General features: G+C 35.7%; 1 protein-coding gene across 2 annotated transcripts in view; it reads right to left on the reverse strand.

Moving 5' to 3' along the window:
* Nucleotides 1–26,076, reverse strand: part of PBX3 (PBX homeobox 3) — a 201,438-nt gene that overhangs the window by 27,231 nt on the left and 148,131 nt on the right. For both annotated transcript variants that reach the window (XM_037160366.2, XM_037160447.2), the window contains exons 3-5: nt 21,825–22,066; nt 10,916–11,106; nt 4,027–4,162 (exon numbers count right to left, since the gene is read on the reverse strand). In XM_037160366.2, coding sequence (XP_037016261.1) covers nt 4,027–4,162; nt 10,916–11,106; nt 21,825–22,066 — 569 coding nt within the window. The remainder of the gene's footprint in view (nt 1–4,026; nt 4,163–10,915; nt 11,107–21,824; nt 22,067–26,076) is intronic.

Consider the following 26,076-nt stretch of genomic DNA (forward strand, 5'->3'; position numbering starts at 1 on the left):
TACTGATGGTCATTTCTATTGTTGTATTTCCATTGTGTATAGTCTGACTGTTAAGAGTACTATTGCGCCCTGGCTGGTGTAGCTCAGTGGATTGAGCACGGGCCTGCAAACCAAAGGGTTGCTGGTTCGATTCCCAGTCAGGGCACATGCCTGGGTTGTAGGCCAGGTCCTCAATAGGGGGTGTGCAAGAGGCAACCACGCATTGAGTTTCTCTCCCTCTCTTTCTCCTTCCCTTCCCCTCTCTCTCAAAATTAGTAAATAAAACCTTAAAAAAAATAAGAGTACTGTTGCTAAGCATATTCTTATGCATATCTTTTGGTGAGCAGACATACACAGTTCTGTCAGCAGGGCAGGAATTTTTGCCTGTTAAATTCACAGATGTCCCTTTTATCTCTAGCACAGTATCTGCCCACTTGTTTTATCATTTGGTGCATTGCATACATTCATATGCGCTGTGTCTGCATCGTTAATATACATATACACATACACATAAACACATACATTTTTTTCTGAACCATCTGGGGCTAAGTTTATACACCATAACCCTTTATCCCCAAGTAAATCAATGTATATTCCTAAAACTAGAGGTATTCTCTTATATAACCAAAGTACAATTACAAGTTGCAATTTAATGTAGTAAATTTAACATGATAATATTCTTTATGACATATTTCCCCCTCTAGTACAGTATCCAGTCTAGGGTCAGGTATTGCATTTACTTGTCCAGACTCTTTAGCCTCTTTTTATCTAGAACATTCCCACAGCCTTGCTTTGGCATTTTTAAAAGAATATTGCCCTCCCCCTTTTTCCCTGGTAAATATTCTTTATTTTGGGTTTGCCCAGTATTTTTTGGTGATAAAATTCAGGTTACACTCCTGGGTGAAATATTACACTCAATGCTCACCTGTCCCTCTTTAGCGATGTTGATTCTAATGACCTGGTCAATGTCTTATTCCATTTCTCCACTCTTTTTTTTTTTTTGATCCCTTGCAAATAATAAAAAGCCTACAGAGAATTACTTTAAAATGATGTTCTTCATCAAAATTTCTCCCTAGAGTTAATATATATTGAGCTTTCTGCCTGATCCAATCTTTACTAAAATGATGTTAGTAAATATTCTATCACTGAAATTATCAATGTTTTCCTCTGTTGCTTACACATTTTATGTCTTTTTAAAAATTTTTTCCTACCTTCAAAATACTAAAGATATTTCCTTACATTTTCTTCTGAAAGTTCCATACTTACTCTTAATCGTTAAGTATTTAAGCAGCATTTTAAGTATTTTGACCAATAAAGAATAAATCAGTTTCATATGCTCTAAATCTAGCAAAAATAGTGTTACTACAGTTGCCTATTTTCAGTGGGTTTCAATTTTTTTAAGTTAGTTTTGTATACCAACAGTTTCTGCGTTCTAAATTTAATTGTATTTTAGTATAAGGTATATTTTAAATTTTTTTTTTATCTTTAGAAAGTAGTTAACACGCCAAGTCTAGAACATTCTCTGCTTTAACTTCCAAACAATTTAAACAAAAGGGCACTAATTTATAAGGCTAGCAACTGATGCTTCTTTAGTTAAAATGTCAACATCGTTGTTCCCACTTCAGAGATGTGGGGTAAAGGTGTTGTTAAGAAGAAGGAAAGGGGTAAAAAGGGGAAGAAATAGTCAGAATTTAAACTGATTCTTGAACTGATCACTAAAATTCTGTATTTGAAGGGCCAAACTGGGAGAAATAAGGTCAGAAAGTCTGCTTTTATACAGAGTAATATATCTAAACCTATGCTATTTCTACCACTAAAGCAATTACTAAAAAATTTCAAACCTAACAAAATCATTTTGCTATAGAAAACAAGTGAAATGACTATAGTAATAAACTATTTTTAAATATTTTATTTATTTATTTTTAGAGAGAGGGGAAGGGAAGGAGAAAGAGTGGGAGAGAAACATTAATGTGTGGTTGCCTCTCATGTGTCCACTACTGGGGACCTGGCCTGCAACCCAGGCATGTGCCCTGACTGGGAATTGAACCAGCGACCCTTTGCTTCACAGGCCCATGCTCAATCCATTGAGCTACACCAGCCAGGGCTAATAAACTATTTTTTAAAAAATCACCAGTAAATGGGTTCCTAGCCTATTTTATTTTATTTTTTAAAGACTTTATTTACTTTTTTTTTAGAGAGGTGAAGGGAGGGAGAAAAAGAAAGAGAAACATCAATGTGTGGTTGCCTCTCACATGGCCCCCCACTGGGGACCTGGCCCACAACCCAGGCATGTGCCCTGACTGGGAATTGAACTAGCAACCCTTTGGTTTGCAGCCCGTGCTCACTCCACTAAGCTACACCAGCCAGGGCCCTAGCCTATTTTAGAAGTAGAGCAAAGCCTCCCTAATTTAGAACAGCCAGAAGGAAACTTTTCTCTCACTTATTACAGAAGCAATATGTTAAGCAAATCCTACATTACACATAAAATGCTAGTACTACAACTAAGGAAAAACCAGGGTTCTATCAGTTCTTCAGAAATGTGTGAATATTATAGAAGTAAAAAAGAAAAAAAGAAAGAAGAGGAACCACATAAACAAATTTTAAATTGGACCTGAAAACATTTGAATTCTAAGTCAGAAAGCTGAAGTGAGAGCCAGAAAACCAGCCTTGGCATCATCAGCTGGGGATCAGCATGACCTCAGTCCTAAAGTTCAGGGAAGTGTACACACCATAAAATACCCAACTTGATGTAAGCATACTTTTAATTTCATCTTCCCTATCTGATCCAGCACACTATACTGTTCCTTTGTATTTCAAGTGGCAATGAGTACTACATAACCCAGATAGTGATGTTTTTTTAAAGATTGCATGTTTTTATAAGCTGGTAACCCAGATCGATTATATTCCATTTAAATTTGAGCCCTCATTCCCCCTCCTCCAAAATCAAGGTATACCACTATTTCATAGGAGAATAATAATAACTAATAAATAAAATCTTCATTATAAATCTAATTTTGATCTAGAGGTTCTATGGAAACTAATGCCAAGATAGGAACTGGATTAACATCTTAAACCCAGCCCCTATTTCCTTAAGTAACAATGACATAATGCTGATATGACACTTTCATCGGAATGTGAAAGGGACCTTCAGTGCACTGGACTTCAGATGTACAAGCAGGAGTATTTATTTAGGAGCTACTTTGAAATTTTTGTGTCATGGGACCTCTTGGAAACACTGAAATTTCTGTCAAGAGTCAGCTTTTCCTCAAACTCCACTGCAAGCACTGGTTGGGAACTACCACTTCTGCTGTAAAAAAATAACACTCAAATGCCAATCTCTAAGCAACAATGTGCATATTTAAATTGTATTTTCAATCCAATGCCAATACGATATACTTGTTATTTTAGGAGGTACAGTTGTCTATTTGTTGCCAATCCTCAATCTAAATACTAGTAAATCTGTTTAGAACTAAATGCATTTTTGTTAGATGATGACAGCTAACTTCAGGGCCTCAATTTATTACAAATAGACCTTTAGAACAAAAGACAAAATAATGACAAAAATGAACCTAATTTTTTTAATGGATAACAAGACAACCAAGAAATCATTGGGGCCCAAATATCATACTTTAGAAAGGACTTGGTGAATTCCTCAAAGCTTTCACCAAAGAGTTAGTTATATTAAATATCCTTTCAGCAACAAATAAACTGGTTTCTCACTGGTGGAAGCTTAGGTCAGTCATCTAAATTGGGAAAAGAAGGACAACATGCCATTAAACTGGGTCTCTTCCCATAGCACGTTTATGTCCTTTCTACCAAAGGTTTACACTAGGGAGGTGGATGACTATCTTGATTCCCTGCCACTTAGGGTTTTTGAAAAAATTATCTGACCTTAAAAGCTTGGATAAATATGTGGAAATATCTGTTTTCTTTACATCTTCTTTGATGATGGGACATCTGGACATGACATTTGATGAGAACGCCCTGAGGAAAGAACAGGGTTCCTACCTTCCCAGAGAAACGAGGCAGACCCGAGTCCTCACCCACCTGTGACACTGTGATGCTGCACTTCTTGGCCAGCTCCTCTTTGGCTTCTTCACTGGGGTAGGGGTTGCTGAGGTGTGAATAAAAATATTCATTCAAGATTTCTGTGGCCTGTTTACTGAAGTTACGCCTTTTTCGTCTACAACAAAACCCAAAAAGAACTGTAGTTAAAATTAGCTTTAACTAAAGGGTAAATTTCTATTTTTAAACATTCTTAGGGTCTAGTTTATTCATTTGGTATCATAACTTACTCTCTTGATATCCTCCAAAGCACTATCCAATTCATTTTAAGGCTTACAGTCACTAAGAAAAACATTAGAATATAAAGTGCCATTAACTTCATTCTTTAATTTATTCAACAAATATTTATTGAAGATCTAACATGTCCTAGCTTAATAGAGAACAAGTTGAAACAAAACAAGTAAGATCTACCTGAAAGTTTACAGCAGATGGGAGGGTTGAGGTGAAAAGCAGAAAGGGGAAAGAAAGACATTAGACAAGTAACACAGAAATAAATAACTACAAACTGTGGTGACCATATCAAGTACCATGAAGAAAAAGCATAATATATAATGAAAGTGTATACGAGGGAAACCTAACATAGATCATGGAGTCAGGCAAGGTTTCCCTGGAGGAGTGACATTTAATCTGAGATCTGGAGAATGTGTAGGAGTTAGTCAGAGAGGGTAAGAGGAATGAGCAGAGGAAATGGGCCTGTATTAGAAAAGAGCTTGGAAAGTCCAAATGGCTGAAAAAGGCTGGAGCACAGTAAAAATCAGAGCATGTGTGAGATGAATCTGGAAGGATGGGCAGGGGGCAGATTATATAGGCTTAGTGGGCCCCATAAGAATTTCTGGATTTCATTTTACCAGTAGGAAGCTATTAAAGGTTTTTAATTTTATGTTTTTTAAAAGATTGTTCTGACTGCTAAGAATAGTGGGAGGAAGACATGAAAGAAAATATAGAGTTATTTAAGGAGACAACTACTATGGTCAAATTGAGAGATGATGGTAACAGCATAAGGTGAGAGTAATGGAAATAAAAAGATTCAAGATTTGAAAGGTAAAAGCAATAGGACTTGATGATGAATTGGGTGGGGGAAGTGGGTGAAGAAGAGAAAAAAGCAAAGTAAGGAAAAAATACATCAAATATTTCCAGATTTGTCTGCTTAAGCGACTGACTAGACTAAGGTGTGATTTGCTCACAGGGAAAGACTAGGGGATAAAAATATTTCTTATTGGGAGAGGGGAGGCAGAGTGTCAGAAGATCAAGTAGTTATTAACATATTTACTTCAAATAGCAAAAATGTCATTTATATTTGGGCTTTGTTACCAAGGTTTTAAAGAATTCTAGCCTGAAAATTAGCATTTGTCAGGCTCCACCTCAAATTAGATTCTCCACACCCTGGCCAGGTAGCTTGGTTGCTTGGAATGTCATCCCAGAAACCAGAAGGTTAGAGGTTCAATCTCCAGTCAGGGCACATACCTAGGTTGTGGGTTTGATCCCCGGTCAGGGCACATTCAGGACAGAGGCAAGTGATCAATGTTTCTCTCTCTCACACCAATGTTTCTGTTTCCCTCTCTTTCTCTCTCTCCTCTCTCTCCCTACCCTCCTACCCCTCTTCCTAAAATTGATAAAAGTATCCTTAGGTGAGGATTTAAAAAGAATTTAGATTCTCTAGTAACTGGAAAATACTTTCCCCAAATAATTTTCCTAATGCTTTCTTTCAAATAACTTTAATGATCTTCTCCATGATATGCTACACTCAAAAAAGACAGTCAGTGGGCAGTTGTAAATGTGTATAACCCCACAAGACCTTCTGGTTAAAATGATATCACTAACCCAGCAGGTCAAGCATGTAATCTATGTCTCAACATTAAGGGAAAGAGTCAAGGGAGCAAGAAATCTAGGTCTGATCAAAACATCTCAGGTTATCAGAACTAAATTTTCTTATTCCAGTAAATTTTGAAAGGTTAAACCATTGTTTCCTAAGGAATGAAGAAGAGAATCAAGATCTTTTGGGGGGATTAAAATTAACAGGATTCAATAATGAATTAAATGGGGGAGATGAGAGGAGGAGAAGAGGAGGAGAAGATATATACCAGGAACAGCAATTAGCATTTTTGCAGACGTCATGCATTGCTTGAAAAGAAAAACAAAGCTCTGACCTGGTGGTACTTAGAAGAGACACACTCAGATGAGTAGGTTGTTTCGGTGGAAAATGTCTAGAACAGATACTGAAACTGGCAAGCCTACAGATAATTACCATACCTGATCCACAGATAATGCTTACTGAGGCTACACAATGATGTCTTGCCCATAAAAATCTAGGTTTCTGGCTTTTTATTTAAACAGTGGAAGATGAGCCACACCAGGCCTGCACTCTCAGCCACAGACTAAAGGTGAGTAAGGGCCGCCCCCTCAGATGTGCGGCCATCCACTCTAATCCTCACTGCTTCCCATGAGACCACTCTACTCAATTCCATAATATGTAAGCATGGGAGTTTGTCACTCCCAGTCTAAGACATGTAGTCCAGCAGCAAGACCCAGGGAACACTGGAGTGGACGACACTGGGCATTTTGGGGGGAAATGAGGACTTATGAAAGGATGAACAAACAGAAACATATCTGGGAAAACAAATAAATTTGGCTCACTTCATAATTTTCACAAGTGGTTTTAGCATCATTGGAAAACCATAGAGGACACATTTATATGCAGAACACAATTCCTCCCCCCAAACATTTTGGTTGGGTCCAAACTATAGAAATGCAAAAGGACCTATGCACATTTATTCTTCATTGTTTTGTACAAGTACAGACTTTGGCTTGTCCAATTACCAAGAAAATCTGAGTATGGCTTTAACAAAAAACCAGAGTGGGCAAGGGAATCATATATCTGAATGAATATGTTTGCCTAGAGCAGAAATACCTTCCCTTCTCAGGGAAGAAGACTTGCTAAGAAATACAACAAGAATAGATATAACTGAAGTTCAATATTTGCATTCATTTGAAGGCGTGACAACTTGGTTTTATAGTTTATTTATTTTTTTACAAAAACATGCCCATTAAACATTTCCCCTAAATTTCATCTCCCCCAGGGTTCAGCACACACTAAGTGGCTATGCCTCAGGCCAGTACGCAGTGGCCCATCAGTCCCAGGGCTGTGCCCCATCAACATTGCTGCACTAAGAGTAGTCTCTGTGGGAGAAGGGACTCTGCTCCAACCTCTGCCCCCTTCTCATTTGTGCTCTGCTCATACTGGATTGTTAACATATTCTTCTTGGAAGAAGAATAAATCATTTCAGTGCATATATTATGCATGCAGTTATATAAAAAATAGTAAGTATGCATGTTGACATGAACAGGAAAGTATAAGCAGAAATAAGGATCACAACTGTGTTAAGAAGAGATTCCTTTCTGTTGGAAGTACTTTTAAATGTCTTTGTTATGTATTTTTTTTAACTGCTCAAAGTTAGCAAATAATTTTAAAATGTTTGCTGCTCTTTTACCTTCCTAACTCTTTGAGCTTTTGTAAGTATTAAGTAGAAATCTTCAATAAGTTATTTTTTGCAGCTTATTACATGTAACACGCTTGTTGGAATAGTGGGAAATATAAATGTGTAAAAATGTGTAAAAGTTGGTTGTTGCTTTCAGTGACTCTTTACTCCATAGGGGAGAGAGGGAATATTCATGAAAAGTTACAAGAAAGGTAGTCTGCATAAAGTTTGGTTTACAGCAGTGATTTTCAACTGGTGTGCCACAAGAATTTTTAAAACATGCAATAACTGACTATTTAGTCAGGGGCACTGACCTCTTTTCCCTTTGTCAAATTAAAAAATGGCAACAGTCAACGCAACAATAGCTATCTGGTGTGAATGAGTCAAAATTATACTTATTCTTCAGTCAAATCCACAAAATTACATTTTTTGGTATACCACAGAATTTTAGTAATTAGTTTATGTGTGCCATGAGACGAAAAAGGCTGAAAATTGCTGGTCAGGAGAATTGTATAAATGTAGTCTCGGTATCAAGAGAAGGTAAGGACCAGTCAGTGGAGTGATTAAAGGGGGCACCCTAAAGAGGAAGCATTCAGGCCAGGCCTGGGAGGACAGCAAGGTCTCCGTGGATAACTAACATGTGCTCCAGTTATGTTCCAGGCTCCATACTAGCCAAGCTCACAGGTGACAACTCACAATTGGTGACTGACTTGGGAAAGGGCTGGGAGAACAGGGTTCATCTTGGAAAGCTGGGAGGTGTGTGTGGGGGTGAAGGGTGGGTGTGATATGACACAGGTGGTTAGGCAGAGGAAAAGAAAGAATTCTATTCAGAGAAAACAGGTAAGACCCAGAGGTATTTCATTTTGGATTAAACACAGAAAAGAACAATTTCGTGACACAGGAAGAGCACTAAAAATGCTCAAACTTTGATCTAATTATTTCATTTCTCGGAATTAATCCTTGGGAGACTAAAAGTTTAAAGTCGTGAAGATTTTCATTAAAGTACTAGTCTCAATAAAAATCTGTCTCAAGTGGTACCCTCCCTCCATCCTTTTTTCTCTCCTCACCTTGCTTCATTGTTCTTCATAGCATTTATCATCCTATTACACTTTAGTACAGTAATAAATAAAATACTATAGCATATTTGTTTACTTGGGAATGTAAACCCAGTTGGCAAAAGTGTATCTACCTACATTTCATATCTTTATATTAGCACAAATAAATATTTGTTGACAAAAAGAAGCAAGCAAGCAAGGCAGTAAGAAAGAAGTTAAAATGAAAATTAAAAGGTATAGTTTAAATGCTCATAAATAAAGGAATGTCTAAGTAAATTACCACAATTCCATCTGGTGGACTTCAACAATCATTAAAACATTATTTAATGTTAGAGCTTATATATTATATAAAACTATTTACATATTCATAGTAAATTTTTAAAAAAGCAAGCCAAATTATACATATTGTACCAATACAAGAACAGTTTTTTTTAAAGAGTTATTTATTTATCTTTAGAGGGGAAGGGAAGGAGAGAGGGAGAGAAATATCAATGTATGGTTGCCTCTAGTGCATCCCCTGCAGGGAACTGGCCTGCAGGGAACCTGCCTGCAACCCAGGCATGTGCCCTGACTGGGAATTGAACCGCTATCCTCTGGTTCACAGGCCCGTGCTCAATCCACTGAGCTACACCAGCCAGGGCTAAGAACAGCTTTTTAAAAAGCCCCCAAACCGGATGGAAATACACTAAAACATATATAGTGATTTTTTTCTTTAGGTATTAAAAATATGGTTGTTTTTCATTCCTCCTTCTATTCTAGATATTTTCTGAATTTTCCACAGTGAGCCTGAATTTTTTTTTAATTTTTAAAAGATTTTATTTATTTATTTTTAGAGAAATGGGGAAGGGAGGGAGAAAGAGAGGGAGTGAAACATCAATGTGTGGTTGCCTCTAACACACTCCATACTGGCAACTGGCCTGCAACTCAGGCATGTGCTCTGACTGGGAATCAAACTGGTGATGCTTTGGTTTGCAGGCCTGCGCTCAACCCACTCAGCTGCAACGGCCAGGGCCAAGCCTGGTATTTTTTAAATATGAAAAAAATAAAATAACACTTTAGAAAAAAATCTTAACAACAAAACAGGAGGTCATTCATATAAGGCCTTAAATGTTGGGTAAAGCAGTGAGTATGTATGAGTTATCTAGCACTGAAAAGCTACTGTGGTTTTTAATCAAAGCCATTACAGATCATAGAGATGCTATAGAAACAGAAAAGGTATATGGAGGACGGGCAGGAGCAGAGTAAGCCGGAGACAGGGAGACTAGTAGGAGTCCAAGTAGAGAAGGATGAACATGAACTCAATAGTACAAGTAAGGATGGAAAGAAAGAGTTAATACGAAAAATGCTGGAAACGAAGCACTGATGAATTCTGGTAACTGATATCATAGAAGGAACCAAAGATGATACAGGGATTCACTTAACTAGAAGCATGGTAGTTACATTAGGTGGCAGACGTTTCCTTTTCTGGCTTTAACAGCTCTGTCATGAAGACTGTTCCACACACCTTGTTTTCCAATTGAGAGGCTAACTTAGTTATTTTCTTTTATACTGTAAAATTGGGATGATAATTATCACCTCTGTCAGATTCCAAGGAAAAGAGAGCCAAATAAAACAAACTCCTTTCCAAAGCTGAAGACTGAGCACAAGCTTTAGCAATGCCCGAGAGGCAACCCTGCAGAGGCAGCATATGCAATACTGGCAACCGGACAATTTTTTTTATTCCATCATCCAGTAGGTCAAACACACCATACACAACTTATTACCTAATTCCTGTGAAACTTGGTGAAAGCTTCAGGTAAAAGAGACATTTTCATCCTTATAGGAGAAACTGGTAGCTTTTCTTACTTGGTTTAGAAAAACAGAGTTTTGGGGGTTTTGTGGTAAAGGATATTAATTAAAATACTACTTCTTTCTTACGTGCATCGGTATTTCCAACTATATTCTCATAAGGTACACAAGCAATGTAACACGAAGGAATCTTAGAAAACAAACATTTGTTGAAACAAAGTTACAGACTGAAAGTTATTCTTAAAAATACTTTTTAGCATCAGATTTGTAAGGCTACATATTCCTAAGTCATTAGTAGCAGTACTAATGACTAATGACTAATCCTATCTATTTCCTGAGTCACCAAATTGGCAGCTAATAGCACTACCACTTCCAGACAAGAGACTTGACAGCGCAGACACCATGGGGTGAATTATCTGTCCATCGTAGAGAAGAGCTCTTACAGCCAAATTAATGAAGAATCTAAAACCAACTAACCATTTTTACAGAAAATAATATACAAGGAGTAAAAAAGAAAAAAAGCCACACCAATAGATTCGCAGCCTCACATACCTGGCATCAAGGAATCTTGATCTTAAAATCATAACTGCTTCACAAGTGCTTTGTTTGAGCTGCATCTGAATGGAACTAAATTTTCGATGGATGATGCCCACCATTCTTTCAATCTCTTTTGGGGAAATGGGACGTGTTCTACTCTGCTCTCGGAGAAGGTTCATCACATGTGTAGTGAATTCATTACATGCCTGTAAGGGGGGAAAAAAACCACTCTTTAGGAATCTGCTATTTTATATCACACCCAGACATTAACTCATCTGAATTTCCACCTCATTTGCAGTTGCCAATGGCATGATGTGTGGGTAGGATAAGATGAAAACTAAGACACTTGTGAAATGGCAGTGGTAGTTAGATGGGGCAGCACAAATTCTGAAGCTATGAATGGCCAGGCATGCAAGGGACACATCGCACTCAACTACCCTTCCCGTCAACCCTTGTCCAGTTCCAAAATGAAGTTTTCCCATTGGGGGAATGCTCTCTACCAACTCTTATACATAAATATAAATAAATAAATGTAAAGTTAATTGTTAATGCTAAGCACCTTCTAATTTCTCAGGGGTTTTATGTTTATTTGACAAATGTATACTGAATAGCTATGAAATTCAAACTTTTCCAAGTACTATTAAGGGACACAGAAGTGAGCAAGATATAAACCTGGCCTTCAGTGTGATAAAATATATAAAAAACTAATTCTCCAACAAGTCAGTCTGTGTAAAGTGTCACAAGAAGATAGAAATAAGTGCTTCCTAAGTTCCAAGGAGGGAATGTTAACTGGAGACAGATCACGTTGGGCTGCATGGCAGAAGTGACATTTGGGCTGGAAAAAAATGGGTAGGATTTTTGAAAGGCAGACAAAGACAGAAACAGGAGAAATTCTAGGTGCAAGAAAACCCCTGGAAATAACAGTATGTGGCAAGTTCAGAGGAACTGGGAGATTCAGGGGATTCAGAGGGGATTCAGGTTTTTGTGTTAGCATATAAAGGCCTTGAATGCCAAGCATGCCAATGTCCTAATATAATTTAGCTGTGGTGTGGGCCCTATGAGTAGACATGAGCCATCCCCAAAAGACAGGTAAGACAGCTCAATTCTTCAGGGGTAAGGGGCAAATCCTGATCAGATTTGGGTCTTAACAAATCAGATTTTAGTTAACAATCTTCAGCCCCCATCTCTTTCAGGTTACCTCTAATCTTTCACATCTACAAAACCATGTAACTGGGTCTAAAATGAAATCCAGTACTGACTGGGTAAATAAAGCATCAGTCTATACCCTTGAACAAAAAGGACATCTTCTGGCATTTTGGTTAAAAAGGCAAGACGGGAGATTCTTCATCTCTGTTGCACAGATGCCCCTAGTAGGGCGAGCAAACAGTTCATTGGTCAATGCAAGACACATTCTGAGGCTATAAGAATGTCCACTTCCCTACAGATATCCTGAACATTGCATGATAGTTTTTCTAACTGCTCATTAGAGAACTAACCTTTCAAGTACACTGGGTGTTTCAGTTACTCTAAGCTTTTAGGGAGCTTTTTTATAAATAAAATATTGCTAAGATAAGGTAAAATGAGTCTTGCTTACCGAAGTTTTTATACATTTTTAGGTCTTAAGAATTTTAAAATTCCTTGTGAGTAGTGACACTATGTTACACTTAGAGAATTCTTTAGAGGGCAGAACTGTATAATACACACAGTAGGTATCCAATAAACATCTACCGACTGGTGGATATTTATATTACAATTTCAGAGTAATGTTGATTAATAACCTGAAATAAATTATCCCTGAACTATAAGCAAAGAGGTCTTAATCTGCAGTCCAGGGAGAGGTTTAGAATGGCTATGACTTCCTGAAATCTTATACAAGTTGTGTACACATATGTATTTCCTAAAGGGATAATTTGTGGAGTTTTTGTTTGTTTTTATTTCATATTCTTATAATTGTCCTAGAATTAGTCTAGGAAATAAAATATTCTATTTTATTTCATATTCTAGAATTATTGTCCTAGATTATCACACACACACACACACACACACACACACACACACACACACACAACATTAAGGAACTTTGCAACTCTAAAACCAGAAGTTCCTTCCATCTTTAAGGAAAGCAACATAAAAGTAAGTTAAGATTTTTTCCCTGCTCTATTGTCATTTTAAACTATCTTCTGTGGAGCTGAAAGGACGTAGTTATCCTACTTTAAAAACTGTCAATTTTTTCATGCACTTTCCTTAAAGAGATGGTTCTTATAATTTCAAATTTATAGAATTTGACAAACTCTAGCCCTTAAGTTTGCTTCTCAGTAAAATGAAGAAAATTAAACTAGAACTGTTTCCCCAAACTGGGATCAGCAAGTTCTATACTTCCATAACTAATTCTAGAAAATGTGAACACGTGGCCTAATATTACAATATGTTTGAGTAATGTGATATTAACCAAAAATTTAAAAGGCCTTTTTTTATTTTTGCAGGACTTCTCAGTACTTCTACTATACCAACTGCATAGTAAATCTTCAAAGGGGAATGGTGTACCCAACTGTTCCCAAGTAAATTTGATCACAAAACCTATTCTCTACAGTAGTGCTGTCCAACAGAAATATACTGAGAGCCACGCATGAAATTTTAAAATTCCATTCACATGAAATTTTTAAATAGTAGCCACATCAAAAAAAAAAAAGAATCAGGTGAAATTAATTTAACAATATATTTTATTTAACCCAGTATATACAAATATTAACATTTTAACACATAATAAATATTTTAAAACCTGTTAGTGAGGCATGTTACATCCTTTTTTTCATACACTTTGGAAATCTAGTAGGCACTTTACACTTATGGCACATCTCAGTTCGGACTAGCCATATTTCAAGGCTCAATAATTACATATAACTAGTGGCAACTGCATTGGACAGCACTACAGCATCTTGCAGACCAATGTGCTATAAAAAACTCTTTGGGAAACGGTGTACTAAATTATCTTTGATGTTTCTTTTTTATTCCTCACAACCATACATTCACACAAATACACACAAAAAAGACAGTTTCACTTAGGAATGTCCTTAATGAAGCAAAAGAAATTACTGATTTTACAGTGTCTCAACACTTGACTATGTCTTTAACATTCTGTGACAAGCAGGAAGCACACAAAACATATTTCTCTGAATATCTATGGATGGTTATCTCAAGAAAAAAGCACTTGTGTGATTAAGTTGTGAATGAAGCTGCTTTTTTCATAGAACACTATTATTTGAAAGCATAAGACAAATTATGATTATTTGGACTTGTGTATTTGCCTATGTTTTCTCAAAAATGAACCAAGTGAGCCTGCCACATCAAAGAAAGCAGCTGATAGTAGCTGCATCAGTGATTAAATTTGAGTTTTCAAGTGAAAAATTATAATTTTGAAAAACTTGCATCCACCAGTGTGAGCTTGATAGTTTCCCATTAGACTTTCTGATAGTTTGGTACTGGTATTGATAAATATGATATTTTGATATTATAAGAACATAATGAAATATGTTGACAATGGAAGATATACCCACTTAACCAATATTTTCCTGATAATCAATGCACGAGGTTACAAAAAAACACATAGGGAGACGATCCATTCAAAGTGCAAACTAGACAGGATTTTCAGACTCCACACTGTAACTGATCTTTGCGAGACCGTAACTTGTCAAGTTTGAGTGTAATATAACAGAAGAATATCCACAATTATATGAAAAGGCTATTAATATATTCCTCCCTTTTCCAGTGACATATTTGTGTGAGGCCAGACGTATTCATATACTTAGCCACATGACTGACTGCAGAAGTACACATGAGAATTCAGGTGACTTCTATTAAGCCTAACATTAAAGAGTTTTGTAAAAAATGTAAAAACGATGCCATTTTTCTCATTGAATTTTGAGTTTGGGGTTTTTTAAAAAAAAGGTTTCATTTATTTTTAGAGAGGGGAAAGAAGGGAGAAAGGGAAAGAAACATCGATGTGTGGTTGCCTCTCGCATGCTGCCAACTGGGAACCTGGCCTGCAACCCAGGCATGTGTCCTGACTAGGAATTGAACCTGTGACCATTTGGTTCATAGAATGGCACTCAATCTACTGAGCCACACCAGCCAGGGCAAGTTTTGGGGATTTTAAAAAATGTTATTTAGGCTAACATAATTATTATTGTTATTGTTAAATTAATACTTTTAATTTCTAATATAATAAATATTGACAGATGTAACCAATCAAATGAAAGCTCTTAATAGGTCTCCAATGATTTTTAAGAGTCTAAGTCCAAAGACCAGAAAGTGTGAGAACTGCTGTACTTAGAATATGAAACCATTTATTTGCACAAATGATATTACTAATTTCTACAAAATAGCTCACACATTATGGTATATCTATGATGTAGTACACGTTTTGATAAATAATTCAAGTCTCCTGTGTCAATGATACCTGAGATGTTAGCTCTCCTAGTATTCTCTGGCTGTATTTTAATCTCTCCAGAATGAATGTTTGCCTCTGGTTTCTAAGAAGAAGCCAAAGGCTCATGTGGGGGAGGGGCGTGAGACGATTTAAAAGCAAAAAGTTCTGCAACAAAAAACTCATAATTTTCTAAAACATTTGCTGAATGTCCCACAACTTATTAAGTGAAGTCATCTATGAATGCAAATGCTGATTAGTAATTTGGCCATAGCCCAACATTCACAGAATTCACAGGGCTTTTCTTTAAACCAGTAGTTCATACATGATTAATTAGAACATCTCATTTATGTAGTGTGCACTTCAGCTCATTACTCTAAGTAAAATTCGTTAAGTATTTACATTTAGATAATTAAAATCTGGGTACACCCTTAAGAAAGATGCATACACTTTAGGCAAAGTGATTTTTTTTCCTTTATACCACTGAAAGTAAATTACAGCCTCATTTACAGCATCATCTGTACCAGTTTCAGAGCAGAACACAGTACTGCCTGATTTCTTATTCCTTAAAAGGTAAATGTTTTTCAAACACATAAAAGCAGTAAGAATGATCAAATGATTGTGGAGTTGTTTTAAAGGGCCACTCAACCACATACTAGCATCAATGCTGTTTCTAATGTGGGATGCTCACTTCAAACATTTATCATATCCTACAATATACCTCTAAGACTATGTTATTAAAATAGACACTGGATTTCTTAAATTTTTAAAATCTAAAGTAATAGCAGAAACCTCTTTTTCTTTTAATCCCGCTGCTGGAATAACTATCTAGAATTCATATTTTTGGTTTGTGTTTTAAAACATACGTTGCAATATCAGTTAAGTGAACATACAGCATGGAAGGCTTCATCTGGTAAAAACAGTTTCGATCAATTCTTAATATGAACACTTCTTTCTGCCATTTGTTCATTTCTGCTTAAAAACCCAAACCAAATAATAATGGAGAACTTAAAATATTTGAATTTTTGATACTGTTTTCATGATATTTGTTGGCCAGTAAAGCTTTCTCCTCAGTATTCATAACTATTTGGTTTGTAATCAAACTGTTTGGCATTTTGCCTGTTTTCTGGTGGTGCTATTCTCGGTTGTGAATTCAAGATTCAACTCCTTTCTTGCCTGTAATTTCAGATCACGGAATATAAAAAAGTAAAATTTAACACAGAGTAAGCACTGATTTATACAGGAAGTCTTTAAATGGTTCAGTGATCAGATCTAAAAATTGAATTAGTCTTTTGTAACCATCTAGAGAAGTGATTGTAGACAAGAGATCATAATACCACCTATTCTAAAATCCACTTTTCAAAGAAAGAATATTGAACATCAGTGCCTCTCAAATTTGCATGCATTCATTTTCTAGATGTCTTTATAACATTACGAGTAACTCTACTCCAATATTATAGGTTTTGTATTTACCAAATGTTTATTATTAATTCAATAGATTCATTTAAAGATTTTCTAAGCCAACCAAAATGAGACTCTAATGCCCAAGGAACAGCCAGGAAGATGAAATACCTACTGTACTTCAACACTTCCTACCTAATAATGTGGTTTAGGAACCTATCTCATGAGGGTTTTGTAAGGATTATATTATATAATATACACACATTAAGTTTTTTCATAGTCTGGAACATAATTAATCCTTAATAAATGGCAGTTATTGACAATGAAAATGGCAATTTAATGAAATTCATATTTTTAGTGTTAATTTTGCAAGCAAGTCCCTACTCTGATTACCTAATATATAATATATTGAATAGTTCTGCCTTCCCGTTGCCTGAATACAAACATTGCTTCCAAAGATGTTGAATTAAAAAAAAAAAGAGTATTCAAATATAAAACAATTTATTCATTAATCAAGTTTATGGTCAAAGATACACTTGGCACAGAGTCAATAAACTAGAAACATGGAGGACACGTTTCTAAAACGTGAAAAAAGGGAATACTCAAATGCTCCTTCCAGTCAAGAGAAAGGCCCAGCATGAAAGCTGACAAGAAGTAAAACCCTTCCCTTTGGACAACGAATGACAAAACCTTCCCTGAAAAAAGGAAATCCTGTATAAAGTTTCCATCAAGCAGTAGTACCATTTTGTCTTTCCTGCTTAACTGTTAAAAAGAAATAGCAAATGTGATTAGGAGTTTGTGGGCTACACAATCTCTAGTGTAATAACATCAGCATTTTTTAACCTGATATAAATAAAAATAAAATTCCTTTACAGGCAAAGGAGATTTTGCCAGGAAATGTGAGCACACAATGTTGAGATCCTCAAAAAGCCTAAGGCCTTTACATCGGTTTAGGTTCCACACTCACTCTCCATATCCCTAACAATCCTCTGTAATCCTCAAGTCCCCTAGTCTCTAAACAGTACCTGATTGGTCTTAAGCACATTCTCAGTGTATATGTGTGGCTCCAAAACTTTACCTGACTTGAGGTGAATTCATCTGACATCTGTGAACTCAGAAAGCTGGTTCCCAGATGCTTGGGGAGGGTTGGGACCCTTATAACACTTTCGCCTTCAGCAAAAAATGTATTTCAATATAATTATAGTAGATAGCTTTCAATATGTCATCTCTATTATAGCAGCTATAAATTATGAAGTGAATTGCCTGTGTACAAGCATTTCTTCTGGCAAAAGCAAAGTGGGAGAGCTGCATGGGGCACCATATATCTCTTCCATTTTAACCAAGAACAAGTGTCTAAGTTAAATTTCATTTGCAAATATCAATGTGTTCATTTCCCTCTGGTAAAGAGGTGAAGGAACTAAGAAGTTCTTTAATTCTTAAAAACAGGCTTCCCAGGAGCCTTGGCTAAAAGTTCATTAGAAATTTACCTATTCTAATAGTTGGGCCTTTAAATCATAAGAGCATATTTGAAAGGTAATGTAAAGCATTTTTCAAAATTTGTTGCTAATTAACAAGAAGACAAAGAAGCAACAAGGTTTTATCCAGCTAAAGAGGGAGGCAATGCACTGAAAACAAAATACTGTAATATTGCTGCTACAAGTTTTGGAAAATTATCATATTCCTCTTTGGTGTCAGGGTCAACAAGAAAGCAACAAAGTAGTTTTGTTTCTTTTGGGGTGGTAATCATATTCAAGAACCTTACTCTATGCCTAATATTTCAAAAGAGTTTATAAGTGAATTTAGATGATTATCACCAAAAAATCATTACATCTAAGCCTATCTAATGGAGACGTATAATCAAAGGACATTTTATAGAGAAAAAACCCACAGTATTTTAAAGATAGCTAAGCACCATTCCTAAAACCCACACATAAAACAGAGCCTTGCAGCCTGGATTTAATTTTGCTCAAACTGTAGCTCTAGTCTGCTTAGCTTTGTAAATGTGGCTATGTTTACAAGGTACTTTAATTTACTGCACTGGTGGTGTTTGTTAATTTTATGGCAATCTAAATCTAAACAGGCTTCAGATACATTTTCATTACAGCTTCATTGCAAAACACAGTAGAGTGAATAGCTCTAGATTCCAATGTAGTTTATTTCTTTTAGTAAAAGACAACACAATTTTCTGATGAAGCCTCTGCCTTAACATATATGCTCTTCCAATTCACTGATAAGCTTTGTCACTCAGAGTACCCACATTCACTTCTAGGAGGAAAAATATAATTTCTGCAAAGTGATTAAAATAGTTGTTTTTTTCCTCATCTCTACTCTGATCCCAATCCACCATGAGCAAATCAGAGAAAACCAGAATGTACCTGAATTATTGTCCAATTCAACATAAGTAGCAGCATAATTCAATGAAAAAGGAAGACATATTATCAGAAACAGATTTCAATGCCTGATTCTGACACTAACTAGATGTGTGACACTGGACAAATAACCTGAGTCTCATTTTCTCATCTATAAAATGGAAACTATATTACCATCTATTTTAGCAATGTCACCCCTTCATCTCACTTAGTTCTGCTTAGCCCTTCTAGTAATTCCAAAAAATATCCCTGAAAGGTTTACCCCAGATAAAGACTTTGTATCCCAAAGAATTTTTTTAAAAAGCTGACTATCACCCTATGTCAAAACTCACAGAAGAGCTGCAAAAGCCACCCCAAAGGCAACTCAAAAGAAAGAAATTCTGCTGTTATTTCTAAAATAATTCAGAACCTACAGAAGAAAATATGTAAACTTAAACTCTGTTGAATCAGCCAACTAATCATCATATTTCATCTATTTGTCCATAATAGTGCATTGATTTCATTTGTCTATATATTTTTCCTTCTCAAAGTGTTAAAAATGAGAAAGTAAATATACATTTAAATAGTTTTTATCAGGCTACTAAATAATCTAAAAATAAAGTTCATGATTACATTTTAAAACTCATCATTTTCCAATATGATATTTAATCCAAAAATACTTAAGTGTAGATTAATTTATGAAGAACATGTGTGTACATGTATATTTTGAAAGCACAAAAACAAAACAACAATAACAGAAAACACCCAAACCCCCTGTGATATTGACTAATGCCAGCTTCACCTGACTTCCAATAGGGCTATAGGGAGATTATACGGATGTTGATGCGAAGAGTCATGAAAGGAGATAGTAAGAAACCATCTTAATTCCTCAGCCAAAAAAAGTAGAGCCAATTTGGCCCAATATTACAGATCTTTTCATGCAAGGTGACTGGTGGTTATTTATTTAGTGAGTATGTATAGATGTATTTAACATAAAGTTATATAATTAGGATATTACTACAAATTAGAGCCATTTTCCATTGTTTATGCTCAGGGCAACCTTTTCAACCATTGTTTATTTTGTTACTCTCAATTATTCATATGTCAAATCAGAAAGCTCCAATTTTTATGTATATATACAAAATAATTTTTCTAAAATTCTTATTTGCATATCTTCAACCAAAAATCATTTCTACAAATAAGACTAGAGATACAGTAGGAGCTCCCAGGAAGTCTTATTCACACACACACACACACACACACACACACACACACACACACACACATCTTATAAGATTAATTTATATTGCATTTTAACATCAAACTACATAAATCTTTCTACCCTTCCTCAAAACACACTCACCTCTGGGACAAAATCCAGCATTTGCTTAATACCACCATAGTCAGCATATTAGAGAAGGCAATGAAAAAATAACATGTACAACTGAAACTATGCAGGGAACTGAGAAGAAAGATCAGCATTAAAACTGACCGGGACTTCTTCATCATATTAAGATGTTGAGACTTTAAACATACCTAACTACATAGTGAAATATTTATGGGTAAATGGTACAGTGCCTAAGACTGCTTTAAAATACTCCACCAAAAAAAGTGAGGGAAGAAGGAGATGAGGGAGAGACTGACAAAATGGTAATAATTATTTATCTACATGATGGGTATATCTAGGCAGCTCCTTATTTTGGGTTGAACTCTATAAAATGGTCAACCCACAACTTTTTTAACCTAAAACTTATAAATAGGATCTGACTTAATAATAATATTCTCTTTATTTTACAGTATATTTAAACATTTTCATAATAATGTTTTCTTTAATTACCATTCAATGAGAACTCCTCAAACTATGCAGGTTTTTAGGCTTAAACTAACAACTAAAATATGTTTAAAATAAACCATGAACATTTCACTTTTTTTCACAAGGTAACTCTTGAATCTAAGAGTTATTTGTTCTTCTGCACATTTTAACATCTCTGAAGTTTGTAAGCATTTTATAATCAATGACATGTTATAGTTAAATTGGGCAGTGTTAATTTTTCCTTGATGATATATAAAACAGTGATACATATTAAAATCAAAGATATCTTAGAGTCAATGAAATATGGTTACTATAATTACTGAGAATAGTGTTTTTAATCCATACTCTCTCTAGTCAGGAATTTAACATATAATGCCTACTATTCCCTGCTCCAAGTTAATTATCTTGGGAGGTCTCCTTTGCAGAGAAATAGACCAGAACCTGCTTACTTTGTGAAGTTATCATGCCCCCCACCTGTCTCCCCTGCTACAGTCTGGCACAATCCATAAGAATCCCCAAGAGGATTCTGGAGCTCACATCACAGGAGAGATACCTCACTACACAGTACTTTCCTTTAAAAGTTGTCACAGCTTATGAACAAGGTCAGTGCATAAATGTTAATGATAGAAGCTTTGAAGAGCATAAAGTGGTGAGGTTAGAGGGGAAGGATGGCTGCAGGTGTGGTAGTAAGGGCACGTGAATGGGAGGAATGAATAAAACTAAAACAAGTGGATGGGATAAAATAATTTAGCTTCACCTCTGAAATCTCAAAGGGACTTTATTTCATGAATCCAACACTTCACTTAGATTTTTGCATTGACCTTATTTACTTTGCTCTTTGTGTTAACACCTACCCCTCACAGCCCTCAGAATTGGTTAGCGCAGTTTAATAGAGCAATAGAGGGTTTGTGCAGGACTATGAGAGTGGCGGCTGCTGACCTGTTCATATTTCTCCAGTTCTGTATGATAGATTTGTCTGATCTGGGTCAATTTGGCTCTGTAATCTGAGTGTTCAATAGAGTTATCTGAAGAACCTCCAGAGGCTGCTGCGGCTGCAGCTGCTGCCGCCGATCCCCCACCTTTCTCAGGACCTGAAACCCCTTCTGCCAAAAGCATATTGTCCAGTCTCATTAGCTGGGGATCGGGAGGGTCCTCCTCCTGGGCTCCTCTGATGCTGAGACCTTCAAGGAAAGAGAGAGAGAAAGAGAGAGAGAGGGAGAGAGAGACAAGAGAGAAGAAGCGAGAAACAGGACAAATAGTGTGAGTATTTTATTTATTCGAGAAAATGATCAAATAACATCAGTGTACTGCAATTCATGCTGAGAATTTCATTGTTCACATTTTATCAATAAGCATAACTATGAAAATTCTTTTCAAGATAACATTTACATGCATCCCAGAATTTGTAAGATCACCCCTTCTCAATTTATCCCTGATTGGATCCATGGAAAAAGGTAGACCTAGCTTCCAGAATATTCTGACATCCAATCTTCCCAGATTTACGTGGTTTAAGCATAAGATGGGAAGAGGGTAAAAATTCTGGTTTTTAAGAAAGGAAAAAAAGTATCCAAAGATATAAAACAAACCCATCAAAAAAAGTGGTTATTTTGTTTCTCTATACAGTTAGAACAATTTAAAATCTCATAGAACAATTAATTCACAAGCTACATCCAAAAATTTAAAATAAACAGGACTAGATGGGCTTCTCTACCATGTAATTTCAGAAGAGAAATACAAACATCATGAGGTAATTAGCTATGCTTTAAAAATATATTATTAAATGACTTTGTTAAGCAATTGTCAACAAATTATAAAACAAGGATACTAAATACAGTATTAAAAATGTACTATCAACATGGCAATATGGTGCTGGGCACAGGAGTCTCAATCTAATTTTGCTTTTAAATAAAGAACTTCCTAAGTGATGCCCAGTCAGCAACCTCGTCTGAGTACTATAGATCACAGCTGACAATTCATAGGTTTAATCAGGTCACATAGGCTTTCTGCCAAGATGTTTGCAACAACACAGAAGACAAAGTTTTAAAATAATTATCAGGGTATAAAAAGCACTGGAGTCACGACAGCTCGAAATCAGCATTTTCATTAACGTACAGTATAACCTAAAATATCCCAGCCCAATTAACCTCTGTAAATCTATTTAAAAGCAGGCTCTTCACACTAGTTACAAGGCGTCTTGGGGCAAGGGTGAAGGAAGTTGGCATCTTGCATGTCTGCATTTGGATTCTGCTTTTTGCGTCTGTGCCTGTTTTTGTTTATTCACAGTGGTGCACTCTGTGTCTAGTGCAACTTACATGACAGTAACATCTATAAGCTGCCAAGCACTCAACTGAGCACTAGCTCTGCAATTTTATATGCTAACCTAAAACTACCATCAGTTCAGAACAGATTTCATTCCTGGATGTCTTGAACTACACCCACAGCAGGAGAGAGCTCTTGGCTGTCTTAATGCAAATGAACAACTTTAATTCCCTCCCTCAAAACACTTTAAAGCTGTCACTTTCATTTAAAAATATACTTCAGAATAATTTCAACTAGATAATACAACTCACTCACAATAATTTAAAATTATATCTGTTGCTTGTTCAGAGGTAAATAAATAAAGCTTGAAAACTATAACAATATACCAAGACAATAATTCATTTAGGGAACTGAAAAGTTAGATAACGCTCTTAAATAAGATAAAATCACTATCAGCACACTACTGATAATTAAAGATAGACAACCATGTATTTGCTATTCTAGATTTAGAAGAAACTGCCAAATACTGGTTACACTGGTATTTTTAACATCATGACCTTGGCATCCTTATAGTTCCACATACCAAGTTTTTTGTGCCTTTGACACACAGGGATGACTCACTGAGCAGCCTCTTATCTGGCACTTCAGGCTCTGTTTCATTTCGTACTATTCATTTGGGAATTCCTTACATTTCTCCCTTCTAAACTAAATTTTTGCTCACATTTTTGTGTGTTTGTTATTTCTTTTTTATATTTACACAGATACTGGTGCTTCTCTTAGAAATGTATTTTTATATACCCTCAAGTTTCCTCTGGATTTCCAGTGATCCACTTGTACAAATATTTATTGTTCTTTTCCCTATGGACATTTGGTGAGATTCTTTAATAGCAGATCAACATCCGCAGACAAAATGATCACACTCCCCTGCACACATGTGGCACACAAGAGAAGATGCTCAATGATTAATACACAAGGAAGCAGGAAGACAGAAGAAGGAAATTTGTCAGAAAAAAATGCAAAAGACACAAACTAATTAGCCATCTATGGCACTTTCATTCATACCTAATAAGCATATAAACCAACATACAAATAGGAAGCAATAATTAAGCTCAAAATTAGTGAACACAAATAAAGATCATTATAAATATGTAATTTCATTTGGTATAATGTTTTCCCTTTGTGATAAATAATATCACTTCTAAAATCCTAAGTAAAACAATACTTTGGTGTTGCCTTCAAGTACAGGAAAAATGTTTAATGCAATGCTGTATTTTCTTTATAAATTATGTACATCAAATCTAATCAGAAAAAAATAATTTTCTGACAAAAAGTTCATACTCCTATGGGTGAAAAGTACTACAGCACTTTGTAATTAGGCAACATTAAGAAGGTTATTTTATCAATACTAAAGTCACTGTCATAACTCTACAGTAAGTCCTCATTTCACACCGCCAGCAGACTCTGTGACTATAAGTGAAATGACATACAGTATAAGGAAACCAATTTTACCATAGGCTAATTGATATAAATAAGGGTTAATTTCCTATTGCACCTCATCAACATTATAACAAAACATTATTTGAGGACTAACTGTAGTTGGGAAAGTATATCAAATTTTTTTTCTCCATTAAGCAAAGTCATGATTATGGATCTTTAAATAATAATACGTGATTTCCAAAACTATTTTAATTTGAATATTTCCATTTATTTTCTTAATTTTTCTTTACTTATTTCTTATTTTTTCTTCAAATTACTATTTGATTCCTCATCTTATCTACCTATTCACTATTACTTGGCTTACCAACCCGCCAAAGTCATACATGGCTTCCAATCATAACACCTAGTCCTCTAGGCACCTATAAACATTTTAATGAACATAAGTTTGCAAGGGCCAGAATGAATCAGACTATGTGGTTTTCAAAGGATCTTAATATCTTCACACTGAAACTTGGGAAAATAATAACTTAAAATTGGTCATTCTTGTTTCTAACCCAAAATGTATACTGGGACATTTGTAGAGATTTATAAAGTTTTACATTTAGGTTTGGTTATCATAGCATTATAAAGTTTTTTTTAAAAAAAAAACAACCCTATTTACAATATACTTATAACCACAACATTCATTTCAATATCCCTAAGATTTAGACAAATCCTACAAACACAGTAAAACACTGTTTAACAATGAACTTGGCTTTGTTATAAGCCCACAGTTTTTGCATATCTTTCAGCAAATCCTAATTAGCTGTCTTTCAACATGCTGTGCACCTGCCCCACAGATAATGGGAGAGAGCATCTGCATACACGACTGCATTCGGAGGGCAATAAATAAATTACAGGTCAAAATTATTACAAAGCTTCCTCCGAATAAACGCATACCCTTCACAATACTAAGCTGCAGATGTGAAAAGTACCTAAAGCCCACTCAATTGGTATGATTATGGGGCTGTTGGAGTTTAATAATTTGACTGTAATTTGGGCATTTTCAACAGCTCATTAAGGGTTCATTAATATATAGACAAGCTTTTGAATTATAAATAAGCAGATTAGAAATCTGTAGTGGCTGAAATGTACGTAGTAGCCTCTCTTACAGAACAACACTCTAACACAACGAAGGCTTGACCTGAGAGAAGAAGGTGCAAATATGGGGCACTAACTCAGCTCCCTCACTTCAAGGACCAAGCCCATTGGACCACGAGTAACTTCTGTTCACCCAGGACTGAAGGGTGGCTTCAGACCCAGACCACGGCTGTTTCAAATGTGTTCCACACATGATCATGAATTAGGCATAACTAAGATCTAGCCCTACAATACTTCCACAATCACAGAAGACACACAATATCTATAGTAATGATAAAGAAAAGTTATCAGACCATTTTTACTTTGTAAACAATACATTATTCAGACCTGCTGTGAAACAAAAGCTATTATGGGA

The sequence above is a fragment of the Artibeus jamaicensis genome, unplaced genomic scaffold (genome assembly GCF_021234435.1).
Source record: "Artibeus jamaicensis isolate MK-2021 breed Jamaican fruit bat unplaced genomic scaffold, CSHL_Jam_final contig_471, whole genome shotgun sequence".
In the NCBI taxonomy this organism is placed as follows: domain Eukaryota; kingdom Metazoa; phylum Chordata; class Mammalia; order Chiroptera; family Phyllostomidae; genus Artibeus; species Artibeus jamaicensis.